Source organism: Salmo salar, chromosome 20 (assembly GCF_965601325.2).
Source record: "Salmo salar chromosome 20, fSalSal1, whole genome shotgun sequence".
NCBI lineage: Eukaryota > Metazoa > Chordata > Actinopteri > Salmoniformes > Salmonidae > Salmo > Salmo salar.
The window spans coordinates 86,246,779-86,267,956 of record NC_138310.1 but is presented as its reverse complement, the minus strand read 5'-3'; the positions used below and the strand labels follow the sequence as shown (position 1 = coordinate 86,267,956).

Sequence of the window (21,178 nt, the reverse complement as noted above, 5' to 3'; positions counted from 1 at the left end):
ACTCATCCTTGACCGCTGGCTACGTCCCTTCCGTCTTCAAGAGAGCGAGAGTTGCACCCCTTCTCAAAAAACCTACACTCGATCCCTCCGATGTCAACAACTACAGACCAGTATCCCTTCTTTCTTTTCTCTCCAAAACTCTTGAGCGTGCCATCCTTGGCCAGCTCTTTTGCTATCTCTCTCAGAATGACCTTCTTGATCCAAATCAGTCAGGTTTCAAGACTGGTCATTCAACTGAGACTGCTCTTCTCTGTGTCACGGAGGCTCTCCGCACTGCTAAAGCTAACTCTCTCTCCTCTACTCTCATCCTTCTAGACCTATCTGCTGCCTTTGATACTGTGAACCATCAGATCCTCCTCTCCACCCTCTCCGAGTTGGGCATTTCCGGCGCGGCTCACTCTTGGATTGCGTCCTACCTGACAGGTCGCTCCTACCAGGTGGCGTGGCGAGAATCTGTCTCCGCACCACATGCTCTCACCACTGGTGTCCCCCAGGGCTCAGTTCTAGGCCCTCTCCTATTCTCGCTATACACCAAGTCACTTGGCTCTGTCATATCCTCACATGGTCTCTCCTGTCATTGTTACGCAGATGACACACAATTAATCTTCTCCTTTCCCCCTTCTGATAACCAGGTGGCGAATCGCATCTCTGCATGTCTGGCAGACATATCAGTGTGGATGACGGATCACCACCTCTGGCTGAACCTCGGCAAGACGGAGCTGCTCTTCCTCCCAGGAAAGGACTGCCCGTTCCATGATCTCGCCATCACGGTTGACAACTCCATTGTGTCCTCCTCCCAGATTGCTAAGAGCCTTGGCGTTACCCTGGACAACACCCTGTCGTTCTCCGCTAAGATCAAGGCTAACACCCGATCCTGTAGGTTTATGCTCTACAACATTCGCAGAGTACGACCCTGCCTTACACAGGAAGCGGCGCAGGTCCTAATCCAGGCACTTGTCATCTCCCGTCTGGATTACTGCAACTCGCTGTTGGCGGGGCTCCCTGCCTGTGCCATTAATCCCCTACAGCTCATCCAGAATGCCGCAGCCCGTCTGGTGTTCAACCTTCCCAAGTTCTCTCACGTCAACCCGCTCATCCGCACACTCCACTGGTTTCCAGTTGAAGCTCGCATCTGCTACAAGACCATGGTGCTTGCCTACGGAGCTGTGAGGGGAACGGCACCTCCGTACCTTCAGGCTCTGATCAGTCCCTACACCCAAAGAAGGACACTGCGTTCATCCACCTCTGGCCTGCTCTCCTCCCTACCTCTGCGGAAGCACAGTTCCCGCTCAGCCCAGTCAAAACTGTTCGCTGCTCTGGCACCCCAATGGTGGAACAAGCTCCCTCACGACGCCAGGACAGCAGAGTCAATCACCACCTTCCGGAGACACCTGAAACGCCACCTCTTTAAGGAATACCTGGGATAGGATAAAGTAATCCCTCTAACCCCCCCCCCCCCCCCCAAAAAAAAGAAGATATAGATGTACTACTGTAAAGTGGTTGTTCCACTGGATATCATAAGGTGAATGCACCAATTTGTAAGTCGCTCTGGATAAGAGCGTCTGCTAAATTATGTAAATGTAAATGTAAATGTCAAATTCATGATGGTAAATATCCATTCTAAGACATTGAAAATCGACAGCCATGCACCTGGTAATGTTAATGGGTTACAACGAGCACATTTTTAAAATGTTTATTAATGCCTTTAGAGGGGTGCAAGGGGTCAATGGCTATAGTGATGCCACAAGCACTGCAATCCAGTGCCTTAGACCACTACACCACTCAGGAGGCCTGTACACACCTTTTCTATTAATATATTGTACATTTCATCCAAACTGTAACAGTTGTCTTCATGAATGGACCAAGGCGCAGCAGGTATGTGAATACTCATGGTTATTTTATTACCAAAAAAAGAGTAAAGCATCCACTTGAAAAAACAATGACGGTGACAACAGTAGCAGTTTTACAGGCTATACACGCAGTGTAAAAACAACTACCCACAAACCCAAGTGACAAACATACTCCTACATATATGACTCCCAATCAGGAACAACGATCCCCAGCTGTTCCTGATTAGGAGTCACAAGACCAACACAGAACACAAGACTGCCACGTCCTGACCCCAAAACTACAACAACAGCTCCATCTGCTGGTCAGGACGTGACAGTACCCCCCCCTCAAGGTGCAGACCCCGGAATGCACCTAACAACGAAAAAACACCAACAAACAAAATCCCCAACAAAACCCATAAACAATAACCCCTAAACAATAAGGGAGGGAAGGGAGGGTGGCTGCCGTCACCGACGGCACTGTGCTACACCCTCCCTCCCCAACCCACCTATCCTGGAGGTGGCTCCGGTGCAGGACGTGGACCCTGCTCCACCCTCGGCGTCGCCCACTTTGGTGGAGCCGATAGCTGCACCAGGCAGACGGACCCCTCGAGCCGGGCTGGAGGACAGGAGGGCCCCTCGGGCTGGGCCGGGGAACAGGAGGGCCCCTCGGGCTGGGCCGGAGAGCAGGAGGGCCCCTCGGGCTGGGCCGGAGAGCAGGAGGGCCCCTCGGGCTGGGCCGGAGAGCAGGAGGGCCCCTCGGGCTGGGCCGGAAGGCATGCGGGCCCCTCGGGCTGGGCCGGAAGGCATGCGGGCCCCTCGGGCTGGGCCGGAAGGCATGCGGGCCACTCGGGCTGGGCCGGAAGGCATGCGGGCCACTCGGGCTGGGCCGGAAGGCATGCGGGCCACTCGGGCTGGGCCGGAAGGCATGCGGGCCACTCGGGCTGGGCCGGAAGGCATGCGGGCCACTCGGGCTGGGCCGGAAGGCATGCGGGCCACTCGGGCTGGGCCGGAAGGCATGCGGGCCACTCGGGCTGGGCCGGAAGGCATGCGGGCCCCTCGGGCTGGGCCGGAAGGCATGCGGGCCACTCGGGCTGGGCCGGAAGGCATGCGGGCCACTCGGGCTGGGCCGGAAGGCATGCGGGCCCCTCGGGCTGGGCCGGAAGGCATGCGGGCCCCTCGGGCTGGGCCGGAAGGCATGCGGGCCCCTCGGGCTGGGCCGGAAGGCATGCGGGCCCCTCGGGCTGGGCCGGAAGGCATGCGGGCCACTCGGGCTGGGCCGGAAGGCATGCGGGCCACTCGGGCTGGGCCGGAAGGCATGCGGGCCACTCGGGCTGGGCCGGAAGGCATGCGGGCCACTCGGGCTGGGCCGGAAGGCATGCGGGCCACTCGGGCTGGGCCGGAAGGCATGCGGACCACTCGGGCTGGACCGGAGGGCTGGAGGACCACTCGGGCTGGACCGGAGGGCTGGAGGACCACTCGGGCTGGACCGGAGGGCTGGAGGACCACTCGGGCTGGACCGGAGGGCAGGAGGACCACTCGGGCTGGACCGGAGGGCAGGAGGACCACTCGGGCTGGACCGGAGGGCAGGAGGACCCCTCGGGCTGATCCTGGCAGGCGGGCACCTCTGGCAGAACAGGGCAGTCCGGCCACTCTGGCAGAACAGGGCAGTCCGGCCACTCTGGCAGAACAGGGCAGTCCGGCCACTCTGGCAGAACAGGGCAGTCCGGCCACTCTGGCAGAACAGGGCAGTCCGGCCACTCTGGCAGAACAGGGCAGTCCGGCCACTCTGGCAGAACAGGGCAGTCCGGCCACTCTGGCAGAACAGGGCAGTCCGGCCACTCTGGCAGAACAGGGCAGTCCGGCCACTCTGGCAGAACAGGGCAGTCCGGCCACTCTGGCAGAACAGGGCAGTCCGGCCACTCTGGCAGAACAGGGCAGTCCGGCCACTCCGGCAGAACAGGGCAGTCCGGCCACTCCGGCAGAACAGGGCAGTCCGGCCACTCCGGCAGAACAGGGCAGTCCGGCCACTCCGGCAGAACAGGGCAGTCCGGCCACTCCGGCAGTTCAGCGCAGTCCGGCCACTCCGGCAGTTCAGCGCAGTCCGGCCACTCCGGCAGTTCAGCGCAGTCCGGCCACTCCGGCAGTTCAGCGCAGTCCGGCCACTCCGGCAGTTCAGCGCAGTCCGGCCACTCCGGCAGTTCAGCGCAGTCCGGCCACTCCGGCAGTTCAGGGCAGTCCGACCTCTCCGGCAGTTCAGGGCAGTCTGACCTCTCTGGCGACTGTTGACTGGCGGGCAGCTCTGACGACTGTTGACTGGCGGGCAGCTCTGACGACTGTTGACTGGCGGGCAGCTCTGACGACTGTTGACTGGCGGGCAGCTCTGACAACTGTTGACTGGTGGGCAGCTCTGACGACTGTTGACTGGCGGGCAGCTCTGACGACTGTTGACTGGCGGGCAGCTCTGGTGACTGTTGACTGGCGAGGCTGGGTTGACACACTAGACTCCTGATGCGTGGGGCTGGTATAGGACGTGCCAGCCTGGAGACACGCACCTCCATGCTAGTGTGTCTAGCGGGAAACACCGGACCGAAAGGGCGCACTGGCGGTCTTGAGTGCAGGGTTGGCATCACCCCTTCCGGCTCGATGCTCCCCTTGCCCTGGCACCTGCGGGGCGCTGGTACTGGGCGCACTGGGCTGTGCTTCCGTATAGGCGAGATGGTGCGCACCTCAGCGTAACATGACGCCCTCCACCTCGTACGCACCTCCCTGTAGTCACGGGTAGCTGGCTTACGGCTCTTCCCTGGCCTGGCCAAACTACCCGTGTGCCCCCCCCAAAAAAAATCTTGGGGCTGCCTCTCGGGTTCCCTTAGCTCCCTTAACTTGTCCGCCCAGAATTTTCTCTCGTCCTGCCAGGTCCATTCTTCCATTTCCTTCTCCTGTGGCTTCCTCCTCCTCTGCTGCTTGGTCCTTTGGTGGTGGGTAGTTCTGTAACGGTTGTCTTCATGAATGGACCAAGGCGCAGCAGGTATGTGAATACTCATGGTTATTTTATTACCAAAAAAAGAGTAAAGCATCCACTTGAAAAAACAATGACGGTGACAACAGTAGCAGTTTTACAGGCTATACACGCAGTGTAAAAACAACTACCCACAAACCCAAGTGACAAACATACTCCTACATATATGACTCCCAATCAGGAACAACGATCCCCAGCTGTTCCTGATTAGGAGTCACAAGACCAACACAGAACACAAGACTGCCACGTCCTGACCCCAAAACTACAACAACAGCTCCATCTGCTGGTCAGGACGTGACACAAACACACATTTCATGTACACTATTTTTAACATTGCTTGTTCTAATATTTGTATATTTCTTAATTCCTTGTTGTTGTTGTTAGGTGTATTGTTATCTATTACTGCACTGTTGGAACATAAGCATTTCATTACACTCACAATAATATTTTGCAAAATATGTGTACGCAACCAATTAAATTAGATTTTTTTTAAATTTGTGTGTGTGTGTGTGTGTGTGTGTGTGTCTCTCGATTCATCACAGCCTCATTATTAGCCTGGTGCTAGAGAACCCTTAACAGACACCAAGCAATAAACTGGTACATCTGTGAAGGACGGAGAGAGGGGGGGAGAGGGAGAGAGAGGGAGATGGAGAGAGAGAGATGGAGAGAGAGAGGGAGAGGGAGAGAGAGGGAGAGGGAGAGAGAGAGGGTGAGAGAGGGTGAGAGAGGGAGAGAGAGAGAGTGAGATAGAGGGAGAGGGAGAGGAAGCGGGAGAGGGAGAAAAACAGCTCACCTACAGGACACATGGTGGAATAACTTGGAGGTGTGTAATAGTTCTTTCAATTAAATTCAAAGGGTTTAATTGGCATGGGAATCATATGATCACATTGCCAAAGCAAGTGAATTAACAAAAGTGAAATAAAAAATCAGACAAAACTCACAAAAGTTTCAAAGGAACAGAGACATTTCAAATATCAATGTTATGTATATATACAGTGTTGTAACGATGTGCTAATAGTTAAAGTACAAAACTGAAAATAAATAAACATGAATCTGGGTTGTATTTAGAATGGTGTTTGTTCTTCCCTGGTTGCCTTTTTCGTGTGGCAACAGTTCACATTTCGTCTTTCTCTGACACTCCCTCGTCTCATCTCCTACCTGCAACTCTGACCCCCTCCCCCCGCCTCCCCTCCCCGTAACAACCCTCCCCCTGCTACTCCTCCCCCCCAACTCCTCCCCCCAGCCTCCCCTCCACGTAACAACCCTCCCCCTGCCACTCGTTCCCCCAAACTCCCTCAATCTGCCTCCCCCCTGACACCCCTCTCCCCGCCTTATACTGTCAACCTCCGCTGACACTATAAAAGAGAGTGAGAGAGAGTAAGCAAGAGAGAGAGGGGGAGAGACAGAGTACAGCTATGGGGGTCAGGCAATATATTAACCTTTACCTATCTATAATCATGATTCTGAACTCCTCATCTCTGAGCCTTCTATTGAACAACTCCTCTGCCTCATCCTCTTCCTCGTCCTGTCGTCTGCAGGAGCAGTTCAGTCTGAATGGGATGTACCAGAAGGGTGATGTGATTCTGGGAGGTCTGTTTGAGGTCCACTACTTCACTGTGTTCCCTGAGCTATCTTTCACATCAGAACCCCATCAGCTCTACTGTGAGGGGTGAGTATTCATCTACTGGACTGAACTGAACTTGACTGGACTGGATGTGTGTCTGCACCTCTCCTATAAAGGACAGATAGACATCCCTACTATAAGAAGCCTCACTATGATCAGTGTTAACCTACCCTGGTCCCGCAGACCTACTGGGTTCTTGTTACATTGGTGAATAGTACATTGGTCAATAGTACATTGGTGATTAGTACATTGCGGTATCAAAATATCTGTTTAATAATTGTGTGTATTCCATTGTTTTCAATCATTATTCCTGTTTTCTAAGCACATTTCTCTTTAAGATAAAGCTATTTTATTATCTATCCTTGACAAAAGTAATTTGTTTTCTCCTCCCAACCCCTTAAGAAAACACTCTCTCACACACAACCCTTAAGAGGTGCACAGGGTTCAACACCTCTAGAGTGATTTAAAAAATTTACAAATTGATTGAATGTTCCTTTTCTCTGTCAGTTTTACCAGTTGTGGTTTCCAGCAGGCCCAGACTATGGCGTTTGCTGTAGATGAGATCAACAGAAACCCTGACCTTCTGCCCAACATCAAGCTCGGATACCAGCTCTATGACGACTGCCAGAAGCTGGGAGTATCGCTCCGTGCTGCCATGTCATTGGCCAGTGGGAGAGAGAAAGAGTTCCTATTGGATGAGACTTGTTCTGGGTCACCCCCGGTGCTAGGGATTGTGGGAGACCCAGGGTCCACAAACTCCATTGCCATCTCCAGTGTCCTAGGGCTGTTCCGGGTTCCCATGGTAAATCAGAAAGAATAGAAAGATGACAACATTATTGGAAATGTCCTTCTTGTATTCCAAAACCACAATTTGAGTGAGAAACAGCATGTTTAGGTCTTAAATGTGTCCAGGCATGAAACCTTTCTATTTCATTAATTTATTGAAGAATAAAAAAATTATCATTGTACATTTCACTCCCTCAGGTGAGTCACTACGCCACATGTTCCTGTCTGAGCGACCGGAGCAAGTACCCATCCTTCTTCAGAACCATCCCTAGTGATTCCTTCCAGGTCTGTCTCTAAGAAGGCTACAATGACATGATTACACAGTGAACCGTCAGTTGCCATGTGTACTCACTATACACTTCATACTGTATAACGACATTACAGTTAAATAAAAGGTTAAATCATTTAAAAAAGCTTAGATTAGGTTAAATTGAAGGTGACAAAAATAATGTATGTAGTTTATGTTGATCTCTCTATATTCTCCAGTCTCTGTAATAACGTCAGTAATGTCTAATCCCTGTTGATGTGATCTCAGGTGCGAGCCATGATCCAGATCCTACATCGGTTGGGTTGGACATGGGTGGGCCTGGTGTTCAGTGATGATGATTACGGAGTTTACGCTGCCCGGTCCTTCCACTCAAGCCTGGCCAAGTCAGGGGGCTGTGTGGCCTATTCCCAGGTCCTGCCCAAAGACAACCGCCCCACAGAGCTGCAGAGGATCGTGGGAGAGATCAAGAGCTCCACTGCTCGTGTGGTGGTGGTGTTCTCCAACGAGGCCTACCTGCTCCCTCTGGTGGACGAGGTTCAGAGATGATTTTATCTTGACACTTCATCTAAAATAACACTTACAATACATTCACATTTTAGTATCAGAGGCTCTAATCCAGAGAGATTTACACTTACATTTACATTTTAGTCATTTAGCAGATGCACTTATCCAGAGCGACTTACGTGAATAGTAAGTGCATACAGAGTAAGTGCATACATTTCAAACATTTTTTTCTCTGTAGTGGTCCCCCGTGGGAATCAAACCCACAACCCTGGCGTTGCAAACACCATGCTCTACCAACTGAGCCACATGGGAACTGAGCCACACTTCATAATAATAATATTAGTAATACCATTTAGCAGATGCTTTTATCCAAAGCGACTTACAGTCAGTGATGTATGCATATAGTTTATGTATGGGTAACCCTGGACAGTTAGTGCATCCATCCTAATCTAGGGGGGGCAACCACATTTCACAGTCATAGTAAGTACGTTTTTTCCTCAAATACATTCTATAGACATTATTACAGCCATAACAGCTGTAGGATTTTACCCCTCTCACAAACAACAGTGTATAAAAGAGTTAGAGCATATTACCATTGTGGTGTTCTTGATGCCAAGATTATATAATATAAAACCCGTTTTACAAGGTGGTGGTGCAGAATGTGAAGGGTCTCCAGTGGATCGCCAGTGAAGCCTGGAGCACTTCCTCTGTGTTTCACACACCCCGTCTCATGCCCTACCTGGGGGGTACCCTGGGTATCGCCATCCGTCGTGGAGAGATACCCGGCCTCAAGGACTACCTGCTTAGCATCCGCCCTGACGACCAACCTGCCAATAACCCTGGAAACAATATGGTGAAGTAGTTTGCTGTTTTTTAACTCCAACCATTTAATTACTTTATACATTATGTTTAAAACATTTAAAAGGCTACTTTGCCTATAAATACTACAATACAGAAGAAAAAAACGAGTTTTCCTCTATAACATTTCCTTATCTGTTCTGGTAAGGTGAGACAGTTCTGGGAGGCTGTGTTTGGGTGCAGGTTGGAGCCCCCAGCAAGTTGGGTGGAGGCTGGGGGTGATGTATGTACAGGTCAGGAGGACCTGAGGGATGTGGAGACTGACTGTGGGGACGTGTCTGAGCTCAGGCCGGAATATAACGTGTATAAGGCAGTGTACGCCCTGGCCCATGCCCTGCATGACCTACTGCAGTGTGTGCCAGGGAGAGGACCTTTCAGCGGGCACCGCTGTGCCAGCCTACAGAGACTGGAACCCTGGCAGGTGGGACAAACACACACACACAAACAGATGCAGACGTACACTTTGCCAACTGTTTACTTCTGTTTCCTGTTTTCTTAGTCAAGGTCCCCTGACTTCATACTGTCTTTTGACTACATAATCTCCTCCTCTTTCCTCTGTTCCCTCCATCCCTCCATCTCCCTCCTCTGACCAGGTGGTCCATTACCTGGAAAGGGTTAACTTCACCACAGGGTTTGGCGATCGCGTTTCTTTTGATGACAACGGTGACGCCTTGGCAATCTATGACATCATGAACTGGGTGTGGCTCCAGGACGGGAGCGTGCAGGTGGAGACTGTGGGTGTGATCGACGAATCAGCCCCCGCAGGACAAGAGCTCACACTGGACGAGGACAGAATTTTCTGGAACTTTGAGTCAAAAAAGGTTATTTGTAAAGTTATATAGCTATATAGCATATTTCACTACTGCAACAGAAACAGTGTAAACTTATACCAGTGGAAGGAAAAGAGGCATTAAATATGAGTGTATAAATATGGCAGTATAAATATGGGCTAATAAAAGTCTGAAATTATCCCTCCTAGGAAGTCATTGTAAATAAGAATATGTTCTTTAACTGACTTGCCTACTTAAATAAAGGTTAAATTCCCCCTCACCTTCGTCATTACAGCCCCCACGATCAGTGTGCAGTGAGAGCTGTCCCCCAGGCACCCGTGTAGCCAGGAAGAAGGGGGAGCCTGTCTGCTGCTTCAACTGCATCTCCTGTGCTGAGGGAGAGGTCAGCAACACCACAGGTCAGTGAAATTAATATAACTTAATGAATTTGAGGGTGGTTTGGGGCTGATGAAAAGGTTTTCCACATTTGCTTTGTCTGTCTTCCTGTCAGACTCGGCCGAGTGCTTGAGATGTCCAGAGGACTTCTGGTCCAGCCCGGAGCGTGACCTCTGCATCCCTAAGGGGGTTGAGTTCCTCTCCTACCAGGAATCACTGGGCATCTCCTTGATGACTGCCTCGTTGCTAGGAGCCCTCATCTGTGCAGTAGTCCTCGGAATCTTCACCCGCTACCGGAACACTCCTGTTGTCAAGGCCAACAACTCTGAGCTCAGCTTCCTGCTTCTGCTGTCACTCAAACTCTGCTTCCTGTGCTCGCTGCTGTTCATTGGCCGGCCCCGGCTGTGGACATGTCAGCTGAGGCATGCAGCATTTGGTATCAGCTTTGTTCTCTGTGTCTCCTGTATACTGGTGAAGACAATGGTGGTACTGGCTGTGTTTAGGACCTCTAAGCCCGGGGGCAATGCCAGCCTGAAGTGGTTTGGTGCTGGGCAGCAGAGAGGAACAGTCCTGGTTCTCACCTCATTCCAGGCTGCTATCTGCACAGCCTGGCTGGTTTCAGCCTCTCCAACTCCACACAAAAACACGCGCTACCATAATGATAAGATTGTATATGAGTGTGTGGTGGGGTCGGTAGCAGGGTTCGGAGCGTTGTTAGGCTACATCGGCCTTCTGGCGTTCCTTAGCTTCCTCTTGGCTTTCCTGGCCAGGAATCTTCCAGACAACTTCAACGAGGCCAAGTTCATCACCTTCAGCATGCTGATCTTCTGTGCTGTGTGGATCTCCTTCGTCCCTGCCTACGTCAGCTCTCCTGGGATGTACGCAGACGCTGTGGAGATATTCGCCATCTTAGCTTCCAGCTTTGGCCTCCTGGTGGCGCTGTTCGGCCCTAAGTGTTACATCATTCTGCTGAGGCCTGAGAGGAACACCAAGAAGGCTCTGATGGGCCGGGCCACAACCAAGACATAGGGAGAATCTTCATTCCATTTCCTTGATTCCTCACGTCCTCTCTCCTCGCTTTCTTCTCAAAACCCATTAGATTAGAAGGTTTGGAGGGGAGGGATATCTAACCTTCTCATTCATTGGGTTTTGAAAAGGAGACCGAGGAGAGAGGACACGAGGAATCACGTAAATGAAATTGAGATTCTCCCATAGGCTCAATACCATAACAACAGTTTACAGTGGATTCCTCTCCTCGTCTTCTTCATGTCCTCTGCGCTGATCTGAAATATGAACACTAGGTGGAGGTACAATGCCTGCTAGGGATTTGCTTCACACTCTTTCAATGCAAAGAAAGGAAAGGAGACATGTGTAGTAACAGAGTATGATGGTCTCAAATAGTTTTTAGTAGCTGCTTTTAGTTTCCACTTCTGTTTGTAGTTTGATGGCAATAAATTAAATCAAATTAAAGAGATTTTATCATTCTGTTAGTACCCTGGTGATGTGTAGCCTGTAATTGATTATAATTATGATGTTCTGTGACTAAATATTAATCACATAAAAAATGATTTCTTTCCTTGGGCTGTTAAGTAGGCTTTTAATTTACTTCATTTGTCTGTTTGTGTAGCTTTAAACTTCTAGGGGATAGGTTATCCCCGATGAGTGGGTTTCTGCATCGAAAGGTTTTCGATTGAATCATCACATTGTGTGGAAAAGCATAACATCCCTGTTCCTTCTAAAGAATTCTGCTGCCACACTCATTCACCCATCAATAAATTATTCATTAATGCACATATTAATTTAATAAAACATTAGTTGAATGTGTATTTATTGAACCGTTGAAATTTACAAAGATATTTTATTGAAATATCAAGAAAATGTGTCATATGGGAAAAGAGAATTACACACCTTATAAAATGTGAAAGGAATGAATAACATTTTTAATTAACCATATCTAATTCAACTGATTGGTTTTCAGAACTGTCTTTCAGGGGAGAAATGGATGTCATTAAAGTCTATTGATGATGGAAAAGAAGAGTGATGTTGTGATTCAGAGAAAGACTTACTAAGTTGTGACTCACTGTTGATTCACTATAGACTCACTGCTGACTCATTATTGAATCATTAGAAACATACACTACCAGCAGGGTAGGAAAGTCCTGTTCATTAGGTATTGTCTGTTAAATATGTTACTTGCTTGTAAGTATTAAACCATGTATCATGTCATTCTTTGTTAAGTATTTAACATACAAAACAATAGTGAGATGGTGTGATTAACTAAACACAATGAAGACTATATTTGGACATCATGTGTTTCTTGGTGGATTCTATTTGGACATCATGTGTTTCTTGCTGGTTTCTAATTGGACATCATGTATTTCTTGGTGGTTTCTAATTGGACATCATGTGTTTCTTGGTGGTTTCTAATTGGACATCATGTGTTTCTTGGTGGTTTCTAATTGGACATCATGTGTTTCTTGGTGGTTTCTAATTGGACATCATGTGTTTCTTGATGGTTTCTAATTGGACATCATGTTTCTTGGTGGTTTCTAATTGGACATCATGTGTTTCTTGGTGGTTTCTAATTGGACATCATGTGTTTCTTGGTGGTTTCTAATTGGACATGATGTGTTTCTTGGTGGTTCTAATTGGACATAATGTGTTTCTTGGTGGTTTCTAATTGGACATCATGTGTTTCTTGGTGGTTTCTAATTGGACATAATGTGTTTCTTGGTGGTTTCTAATTGGACATTGTCGTGTCTTTGGCTATGCCGGATTAAGTGATATGACATGCTAACCTATAAAATTCTTTCTCTGTAATTAATATTACCTGATTAAGCTAATCATGTAAATGTAATTAACTAGAAAGTCGGGGCACCACGGAAGAACGTTTATAGAGCCGTTATCTTCCGAATAAACTCTTAAAATACTTAGTAATACTTTACATTGATAGCAGTCAATATTAACCCTTATCTTATTTTCAGTCTCATAATGAACGTTGTAAATTCTTGGCTTTCTTCATGAACCCTGGCTAACAAGTTGAATCAGCAATACCAAATTGGGTTTAATTATTTATTTACTAAATACCTAAACTAATCACACAGAATTACAAATACACCGAATACAAATGATGTCATACATGATGGCTGGTTACACAAAGGAAAGGGGGTTGGGCTTGAATGAAAGAGCGGGAAGACTTAGGAACGAAGAAACAGCAGCTATGCTATCGTAAATACATTATCTTATGCATTCTAAATTACCGCCCATTTGGAAAAGGAAAATGCAATAAATATTTACTCTGAGCTGCGCTTCGGTAGATTGGTCGTAGATGCTGGCCGGGTTGGCCAACAGATCTTCCTGTCCTCGGAAGAATGTCTCTGGTGGTACATTTGATACGTGGTGGTATCTTTGTCTGTTTGTTAGACTGGATCCGTCGTCCGTCCTTTCCTAGCCCACGTCTACAGCGGCCGCTGCTAACTCAACGGCTAGGAAGTATCACTTCTGTAGTGAATAAGCTCAAAGTTCATACCATTCGCCACCAAAGCTCACGCCGAGGTTGGCTTAGTTCTGTACTTGACATGTGTGTCTTTCTAACGTAGAGGCTGCAGACCTCACGTACTGGAACATGTGGTTATCTTTTCGTCAAAGGCTTATATAGTGGAGAGGGGGAAGGATGTGTTTCATCGTTTATAACCCCTGTCTCTTCACAGGGGTGGGCCACTGATCAAGCAGGGCACTTTCCTTATGAAAACCCAATTCTCTCATTTGGAAGCTAAAATTACATTTAATCTCCTAACAAACAATTTCAATATCAAACATTTCAATTGCATAACAATTCCATGTTACTCTGATAACTAGAGGGTGTATACTTTCTCAGGTACAGTTTATGTCGTCCTGTCATCAGTCATAATGTCTCAGATGACAACCGAACTGACATCCATACTCATTACGTTCCCAAGCATATTTCCAACTGGTTTTATTACCAAAATATGGTTCCTTTTCCCCATTTGTTTGATGTTCCCAGACTCTCTATATTTAACCTGTTGGGTCTAGGGGGCAGCATTTGCACGTCTGGATAAAAAAAATGTACCCGATTTAATCTGGTTACTAATCCTACCCAGTAACTAGAATATGCATATACTTATTATATATGGATAGAAAACACTCTAAAGTTTCCAAAACTGTTTGAATGGTGTCTGTGAGTATAACAGAACTCATTTGGCAGGCAAAACCCTGAGACATTTTCTGACAGGAAGTGGATACCTGATGTGTTGTATTGACTTTAAACCTATCCCATTGAAAAACACAGGGGTTTAGGAATATTTTGGCACTTCCTATTGCTTCCACTAGATGTCACCAGCCTTTACAAAGTGTTTTGAGTCTTCTGGAGGGAGATCTGACCGAACAAGAGCCATGGAACGGTGATGTCCCATTAGACACCTGGCGCGCTACTTCATGTTGGGTACCCTCGTTCCAATACGTTATAAAAGACACAGGCTATTCAAGTCCTTCAGTAGGGTCAGAAAGAGAGGGGAAGGGAGAAAGGTATTTATGGGGGGTCATAAACCTTACCCACAGGCCAACGTCATGACAACATCATGTGTTTCTTGATGCTTTCTAATTGGACATCATGTGATTCTTGGTGGTTTCTAATTGGACATCATGTATTTCTTGCTGGTTTCTAATTGGACATCATGTGTTTCTTGGTGGTTTCTAATTGGACATCATGTGATTCTTGCTGGTTTCTAATTGGACATTATGTGTTTCTTGGTGGTTTCTAATTGGACATCATGTGATTCTTGGTGGTTTCTAATTGGACATCATGTATTTCTTGGTGGTTTCTAATTGGACATCATGTGTTTCTTGCTGGATTCTAATTGGACATCATGTGTTTCTTGCTGGTTTCTAATTGGACATTATGTGTTTCTTGGTGGTTTCTAATTGGACATCATGTGTTTCTTGGTGGTTTCTAATTGGACATTATGTGTTTCTTGGTGGTTTCTAATTGGACATCATGTGTTTCTTGGTGGTTTCTAATTGGACATCATGTGTTTCTTGGTGGTTTCTAATTGGACATCATGTGTTTCTTGGTGGTTTCTAATTGGACATCATGTGTTTCTTGGTGGTTTCTAATTGGACATCATGTGTTTCTTGGTGGTTTCTATTTGGACATCATGTGTTTCTTGGTGGTTTCTAATTGGACATCATGTGTTTCTTGGTGGTTTCTAATTGGACATCATGTGTTTCTTGGTGGTTTCTAATTGGACATGATGTGTTTCTTGATGGTTTCTAATTGGACATCATTTGTTTCTTGGTGGTTTCTAATTGGACATCATGTGTTTCTTGGTGGTTTCTATTTGGACATCATGTGTTTCTTGGTGTTTCTCTCTGGTCTCAGGAGGATGATGTAACATTTTGGCATGAAAATGCAGAGCAGTAACCCAAAGCTGGAAGCTAAGATGGCGAATATCTCTACAGCGTCTGTGTACTTCCCAGGAGAGCTGATGTAGGCAGGGACGAATGAAATCCACACAGCACAGAAGATCAGCATGCTGAAGGTGATGAGCTTGGCCTCGTTGAAGTTGTCTGGGAGTTTCCTGGCCAGGAAGGCTAAGAGGAGACAGAGGCAGGCCGATGTAGCCCAGCACCAGAGAAAAACCAACCACAGAGCCCACCTCACACTCCAGGATGACCTTTGACCCTTTGAGGCCTAGGTCACGGTAAGGCAGAGGAGGGCTCACGGACAGCCACGCGGCACAGATGATCACCTGCGTTTACAAACAATTACGAACACAATATAAATATCTTATAAATTATTGATTAATTCACCTAGGTGACACTGGTAAAGAGGAAGCCACTCCCTCTCTGCTGACCAGATACAAAACACCTCATCAGCTGCCCAGCACCGGGCCTGGCTGAGTGGAACGCAGCCAGAACCACAATGGTCTTGACCAGTAGGCAATAGAGGCAGAGCACGAAGATGACCACAAATGCTGCCTGGCGGATCCGACACGCCCACACAGAGGGACGGCCAATGAACACCAACAAACACAGGAAGCAGAACTTGAGTGACAGGAGAAGCAGGAAGCTCAGCTCCGAGTTGTTGGCCCTCACCTGGAAGGGTGACACACACATGGTACCATAGAAGAATTCTCAATTTGATCCCATTCAACAGTTTATTAAAGCTCTTACCAGAGGGGTGTGGCGGTGGTACACAAAGAACATAAACACAGCCACTGTTGACACAGTGCCGCACATGGCAACAGTGGTCAGGGTGACGCCCATGACGTCGTTGAAGGAGAGGAACTCGAGCTGACGAGGGACGCAGGCGGTCCGATGGCTGTTGGACCAGAACTCCAGAGAACAGCGGTCACATTGCATAGAGCCTGGGAGATGGAACTCATTACTATAATGATTGAAAAGCATCAGTAATTATTCAGTCTAATAAGTCTTTAAACTTCTTGTGAATCAGTGGGACGCTAACATCCCATCTCGACAACTTCCGGTGAAATTGCAGAGTGCAAAATTCTTTATGGCGAAAGCATACCATGCGATTATCTGAGGACAGTGCCCCGCACACAAAAGCATTAAAGCACCCCCTTCGCCCTCAAAACAGCCTCAATTCATCAGGGCATGGACTCTACACGGTGTCGAAAGCGTTCCACAGGGATGCTGGTCCATGTTGACTCCAATGCCTCCCACAGTTGTTTCAAGTTGGCTGGATGTCCTTCTGGGTGGTGGATCATTCTGGGTACACACGGATAACTATTGAGCATGAAAAACTGAGCAGCATTGCAGTTCTTGACACAAACCGGTGTGCCTGGCACCTACTACCATACCACATTCACAATCTTTTGTCTTGCACATTCACCCTCTGAAAATACACAATCCATGTCTCAATTTTCTCAAGGCTTAAAAAATATTTTTTAAATCCTTCTTTAACCTGTCTCCTCCCCTTCATCTACACTGATTGAAGTGTATTTAACAAGTGACATCAAGCAGGTGTTCCTAAAGTTTTGTCCACTCAGTATATAAACTGGTTGTTGAGAGTGAGACTAAGGACACAATCACATCAATATTTTTGTTTAATGAAGTACCAAATACCCTCAAAAAATATCTCAGTAAATGCAAGACTATCTGAAGTGTTATGAATTAAAGTTTGATGGCAATTGTTCTAGCCATTGCACTTCCTGGTTGTGTGGAGAGAGACTGACCACAGGCACAGAGAGCGGCCCCAGTGTCCTGGCCAGGATGATGATCTGAGTGGACGATGCATCGCCAATGACCAGAGGGACAGGGCTGTCACTAGATGGCCATGCTGGACAGGACAGAATACACATAACATGGTTGTTTAATCAGAACTACATGATACCAAGTATATGAGCTACAGTATTTGTTATTCATTTAGTGTAGGATCTCCACAATATTAGTGGCTATTTGGCAAATACATTTCAATACATTTAAATTTTAGGTAAAGATTAGGTTGTGGTTAGTGGTTAAAATCACATTTGAGGTTAGAAAGCTCTGTAGTTTCACATCTGATGTTCCCCCCTGACACCAGGGACAGTGCCCCTCGCAGGCTCCAGGGGTGCTGACTACAGCTGTCCAGGATACGGTAGCCCAGCCGGACCCCTGGCAGCAGGAAGGGGTTACGTCTATGAATACCTGGCCCACCACTCCACCCTGGACTTGAACAGCCTTTACGACCAGGTCCACCTCCACAAGGCAGCAATCCCAACCTTTGCCAGGACCCTGAAGGACGTAACCCTAAACCACAGACCCAGCACCTCACACAGGAGCAACAGAGAAAGAGACACCCCTGCCAGACCAGAGAGATCCCCTCCCAGACCTGCAAGACCCCTCCTGAAGGACCTGCAATGAGAGAACACACACCAAGAGGACCTACACCCAGACCACAACATCACCAGCCACACCAAAACCAGCTAAGACCACCCCAAGCTAACCCTGGAAACACCCTATATAGGCCCCCCTATATCAGACCTATGCTCCTTCTACCCACCCCATGCCCCCCGCCCCTGAGGCAAGGACCTCAACATGACAGCAGGACATATGCCCAGGTCGTGAGCAGAGCAACAGGCCCAAACCCCACTATTACACCCGCCCAAGCTCCATCCTGCGACCTAAGAGGTATGTATCCGATGCTCAACATGCTCTGCCCTACTGTGATGGTCCGGGCCTAAACCACAAAAACAACACTAGACACTATGGAACACAAAGCTTGTACCATCTTATCCTGGAATATACAAGGTCTGAGGTCATCTGCCTTCGGCCTAAAGAGAAGGAACCCAGACTTCGTTAATAAAATTGGAAATACAGACATTGTCATCCTACAAGAAACATGGTATGAAGGAGACAGACCCACTGGTTGCCCTCTAGGTTCCAAGTGTGAAATGTGGAAGAGACTCAGGGGTAGGCTGATTTGGTATAGACCAGACCTAACCCACTCTGTTAAATTTGTCAAAACTGGAACATTTTACATCTGTCTAGAAATAAATACTGAAATGATGTCATTGGAGAAAAAATTCCTCATGTGTGCTACCTATTTCCCTGCATTAGAATCGCCATACTTAACGATGACAGCTTCTCCATCCTAGAGGGGGAGATTAACAATTTCCAGGCCCACGGACATGTACTAGTCTGTGGTGACCTAAATGACAGAACTGGACAAGAACCTGACAACCTCAGAACACAAGGGGACAAACATCTACCTGGAGGTGACAGTATTCCCTCACCCATATGCCCCCCTAGACACAACTACGACAACATAACCAACAAAAAGTCCTGCAGCTCTGTAGGACACTGGGTATGTACATAGTCAAAGGTAGGCTTCAAGGGGACTCCTTTGGTAGGTACACCTATAGCTCATCTCTTGGCAGTAGTACTGTAGACAACTTTATCACTGACCTCAACCCAGAGTCTCTTAGAGCGTTCTGTCAGTCAGTCCACTGACATCCCTATAAGATCACAGCAAAATCACACTCTACGTGAACAGAGCTATGCTCAATCCTGAGGCATCAAAGCCCAAGAAACTATATTATATGAATTATTAAGAAATGCTATAGACGGAAGGAAAGTAGTGTGGAAATCTACCAAAAAAAACAATTAGGCAACAACAAATTCAATTCCTTCTAGACAATTTCCCAGACAAAATGATGCACTGTAACAGTGAAAGTATAAACTTAGCAGTAGAAAACCTAAACAATATCTTTGACCTCTCAGTTTCCCTGTCAAAATCTATAAAGCAGCCAACCTAAGAAAATGAACAACAATGCCAAATGGTTTGATGAAGAACGCAAAAACCTAAAGAAAGAAATGGAGATACCTATCCAACTAAAAACATAGAGACCCAGAAAATCAGAGCTTATGCCTTCACTATGGTGAATCACTAAAACAATACAGAAATACACTGCAAAAAAAGAAGGAAAGGCACCTCAGAAATCAGCTCAATGTAATTGAAGAATCCATAGAATCTAACCACTTCTAGGAAAATTTGAAAAACTCTAAACAAACAACAACAAGATGGGTTATCTTTCCAAAATGGAGATGTATGGATAGACCACTTCTCCAATCTGTTTAGCTCTTTAATAACAAAGAACAAACAGCAAAATCATATATAGTACCAGTCAAAAGTTTGGACACATCTATTCATTCAAGGGTTTTTCTTTATTTGTACTGTGATCAACATTGTGGAATCATAGTGAAGACATCAACACTATGAAATAACACATATGGAATCATGTAGTAACCAAAAAAGTGTTAAACAAATCAAAATATATTTTATATTTGAGATTCTTCAAAGTAGCCACCCTTTCCCTTGATGACAGCTTTGCACACTCTTGGCATTCTCTCAAACAGCTTCATGAGGTAGTCACCTGGAATGCATTTCAATGAACAGGTGTAGCCTTATTAAATGTTAATTAGTGGAATTTCTTTCATTCTTAATGCATTTGAGCCAATCAGTTGTGTTGTGACAAGGAAGGGGTGGTATACAGAAGAAAGCCCTAATTGGTAAAACACCAAGTCCATGTTATGGCAAGAACAGTTAAACTCAGCAAAGAGAAATGACAGTCCATCATTACTTTCAGACATGAAGGTTAGTCAATTCTGAAAATTTCAAGAACTTTGAAAGTTTCTTCAAGTTCAGTCGCAAAAACCATCCAGCGTTATGATGAAACTGGATCTCATGAGAACTGCCACAGGAAAGGAAGACCCAGAGTGTCATGCCCTGATCTGTTTCACCTGTCCGTGTGCTTGTCTCCACCCCCCCAACCAGGTGTCGCCCATCTTCCCCACTTATCCACTGGGTATCGTAAACAGCAGACTCCTACATTTCCTACATAAGGGACGCCAATGGTGTTTCAAAAACGTTATAGATCAAGCTGCAGCATGTTCAGACGAATCCGTTAAGGCGGGTTTTGGAGCTCTACGTGATTTCTGTGATTTCCTGTGATTTTCTGAACTAAAACACACACACACACACACACACACACACAGTCAATGGGGAGTGACACAGTGTGAGGCTTACAGATACACAGAGCCTGCAATAGTTACCTGCGTTCGAACTATCAAAGAACCGTCAGACCTAGAGCTCTGAAACTTTATATACATGTTCTAGATCTTAATTCAATAGTGCACGGTGAGTTATGTGGCTCTAGAAGGTTCTCAGGCCGATAAACAGCCTCGTACATTTGCAATGACTTCAATTAATTTTGATCAACGCGAAAATGACGACATTTAGAAAAGTCCCAAAGTCACAAGAATAGGTGCATTGAAACTGCCTCTGCCCATAGAGACAGACCCTAAAGTTTCTGTCCGATAGCTCATTCGGGGACGTCGTAGCAACGCCCGGAAAAAGTGAACTTTCAAATTAAGATCGCTGCTCGGGCTCGTCTTCCTCTTCCTCCCTCCCCTACAGCAAGAAGAAAGCACAGAAAAAGTATGAAGGAGGAAGAAGATGTAGAATGGAGGAAGAGGCATAGATTACAATGGGGAAAGAGGCATATAGTAGAATGGGGAAAGAGGTATAGAGTAGAATGGGGAAAGAGGCTTATGGTAGAATGGGGAAAGATGCTTAGGGTAGAATGTGGAAAGAGGCATAGAGTA

The 21,178-nt window shown here is 47.1% G+C and overlaps 1 protein-coding gene and 1 pseudogene across 1 annotated transcript; one reads left to right on the top strand and one right to left on the bottom strand.

Moving 5' to 3' along the window:
- Window positions 1-6,255: 6,255 nt before the first annotated feature.
- On the top strand, window positions 6,256-11,169 carry LOC106593498 (extracellular calcium-sensing receptor). Its single transcript, XM_082966778.1, has 9 exons — window positions 6,256-6,517; window positions 6,980-7,274; window positions 7,457-7,543; window positions 7,794-8,060; window positions 8,677-8,883; window positions 9,037-9,309; window positions 9,482-9,709; window positions 9,954-10,077; window positions 10,170-11,169. Exons 1-9 carry the CDS (start codon window positions 6,264-6,266, stop codon window positions 11,081-11,083), a joined length of 2,649 nt encoding a protein of 882 aa, XP_082822904.1. The 5' UTR covers window positions 6,256-6,263; the 3' UTR covers window positions 11,084-11,169.
- Window positions 11,170-15,365: 4,196 nt separating this feature from the next.
- LOC106581488 (vomeronasal type-2 receptor 26-like) lies at window positions 15,366-16,480 on the bottom strand (annotated as a pseudogene).
- Window positions 16,481-21,178: the final 4,698 nt, after the last annotated feature.

Excerpts from the sequence above, each read along its gene's own strand:
- LOC106593498 (XM_082966778.1), top strand. The coding sequence starts at position 6,264 with ATGGGGGTCAGGCAATATATTAACCTTTACCTATCTATAATCATGATT. Across the intron at positions 7,275-7,456 it reads GGCTGTTCCGGGTTCCCATG|GTGAGTCACTACGCCACATG; the intron begins GTAAATCAGAAA and ends TCACTCCCTCAG. Across the intron at positions 9,310-9,481 it reads AGAGACTGGAACCCTGGCAG|GTGGTCCATTACCTGGAAAG; the intron begins GTGGGACAAACA and ends TCCTCTGACCAG.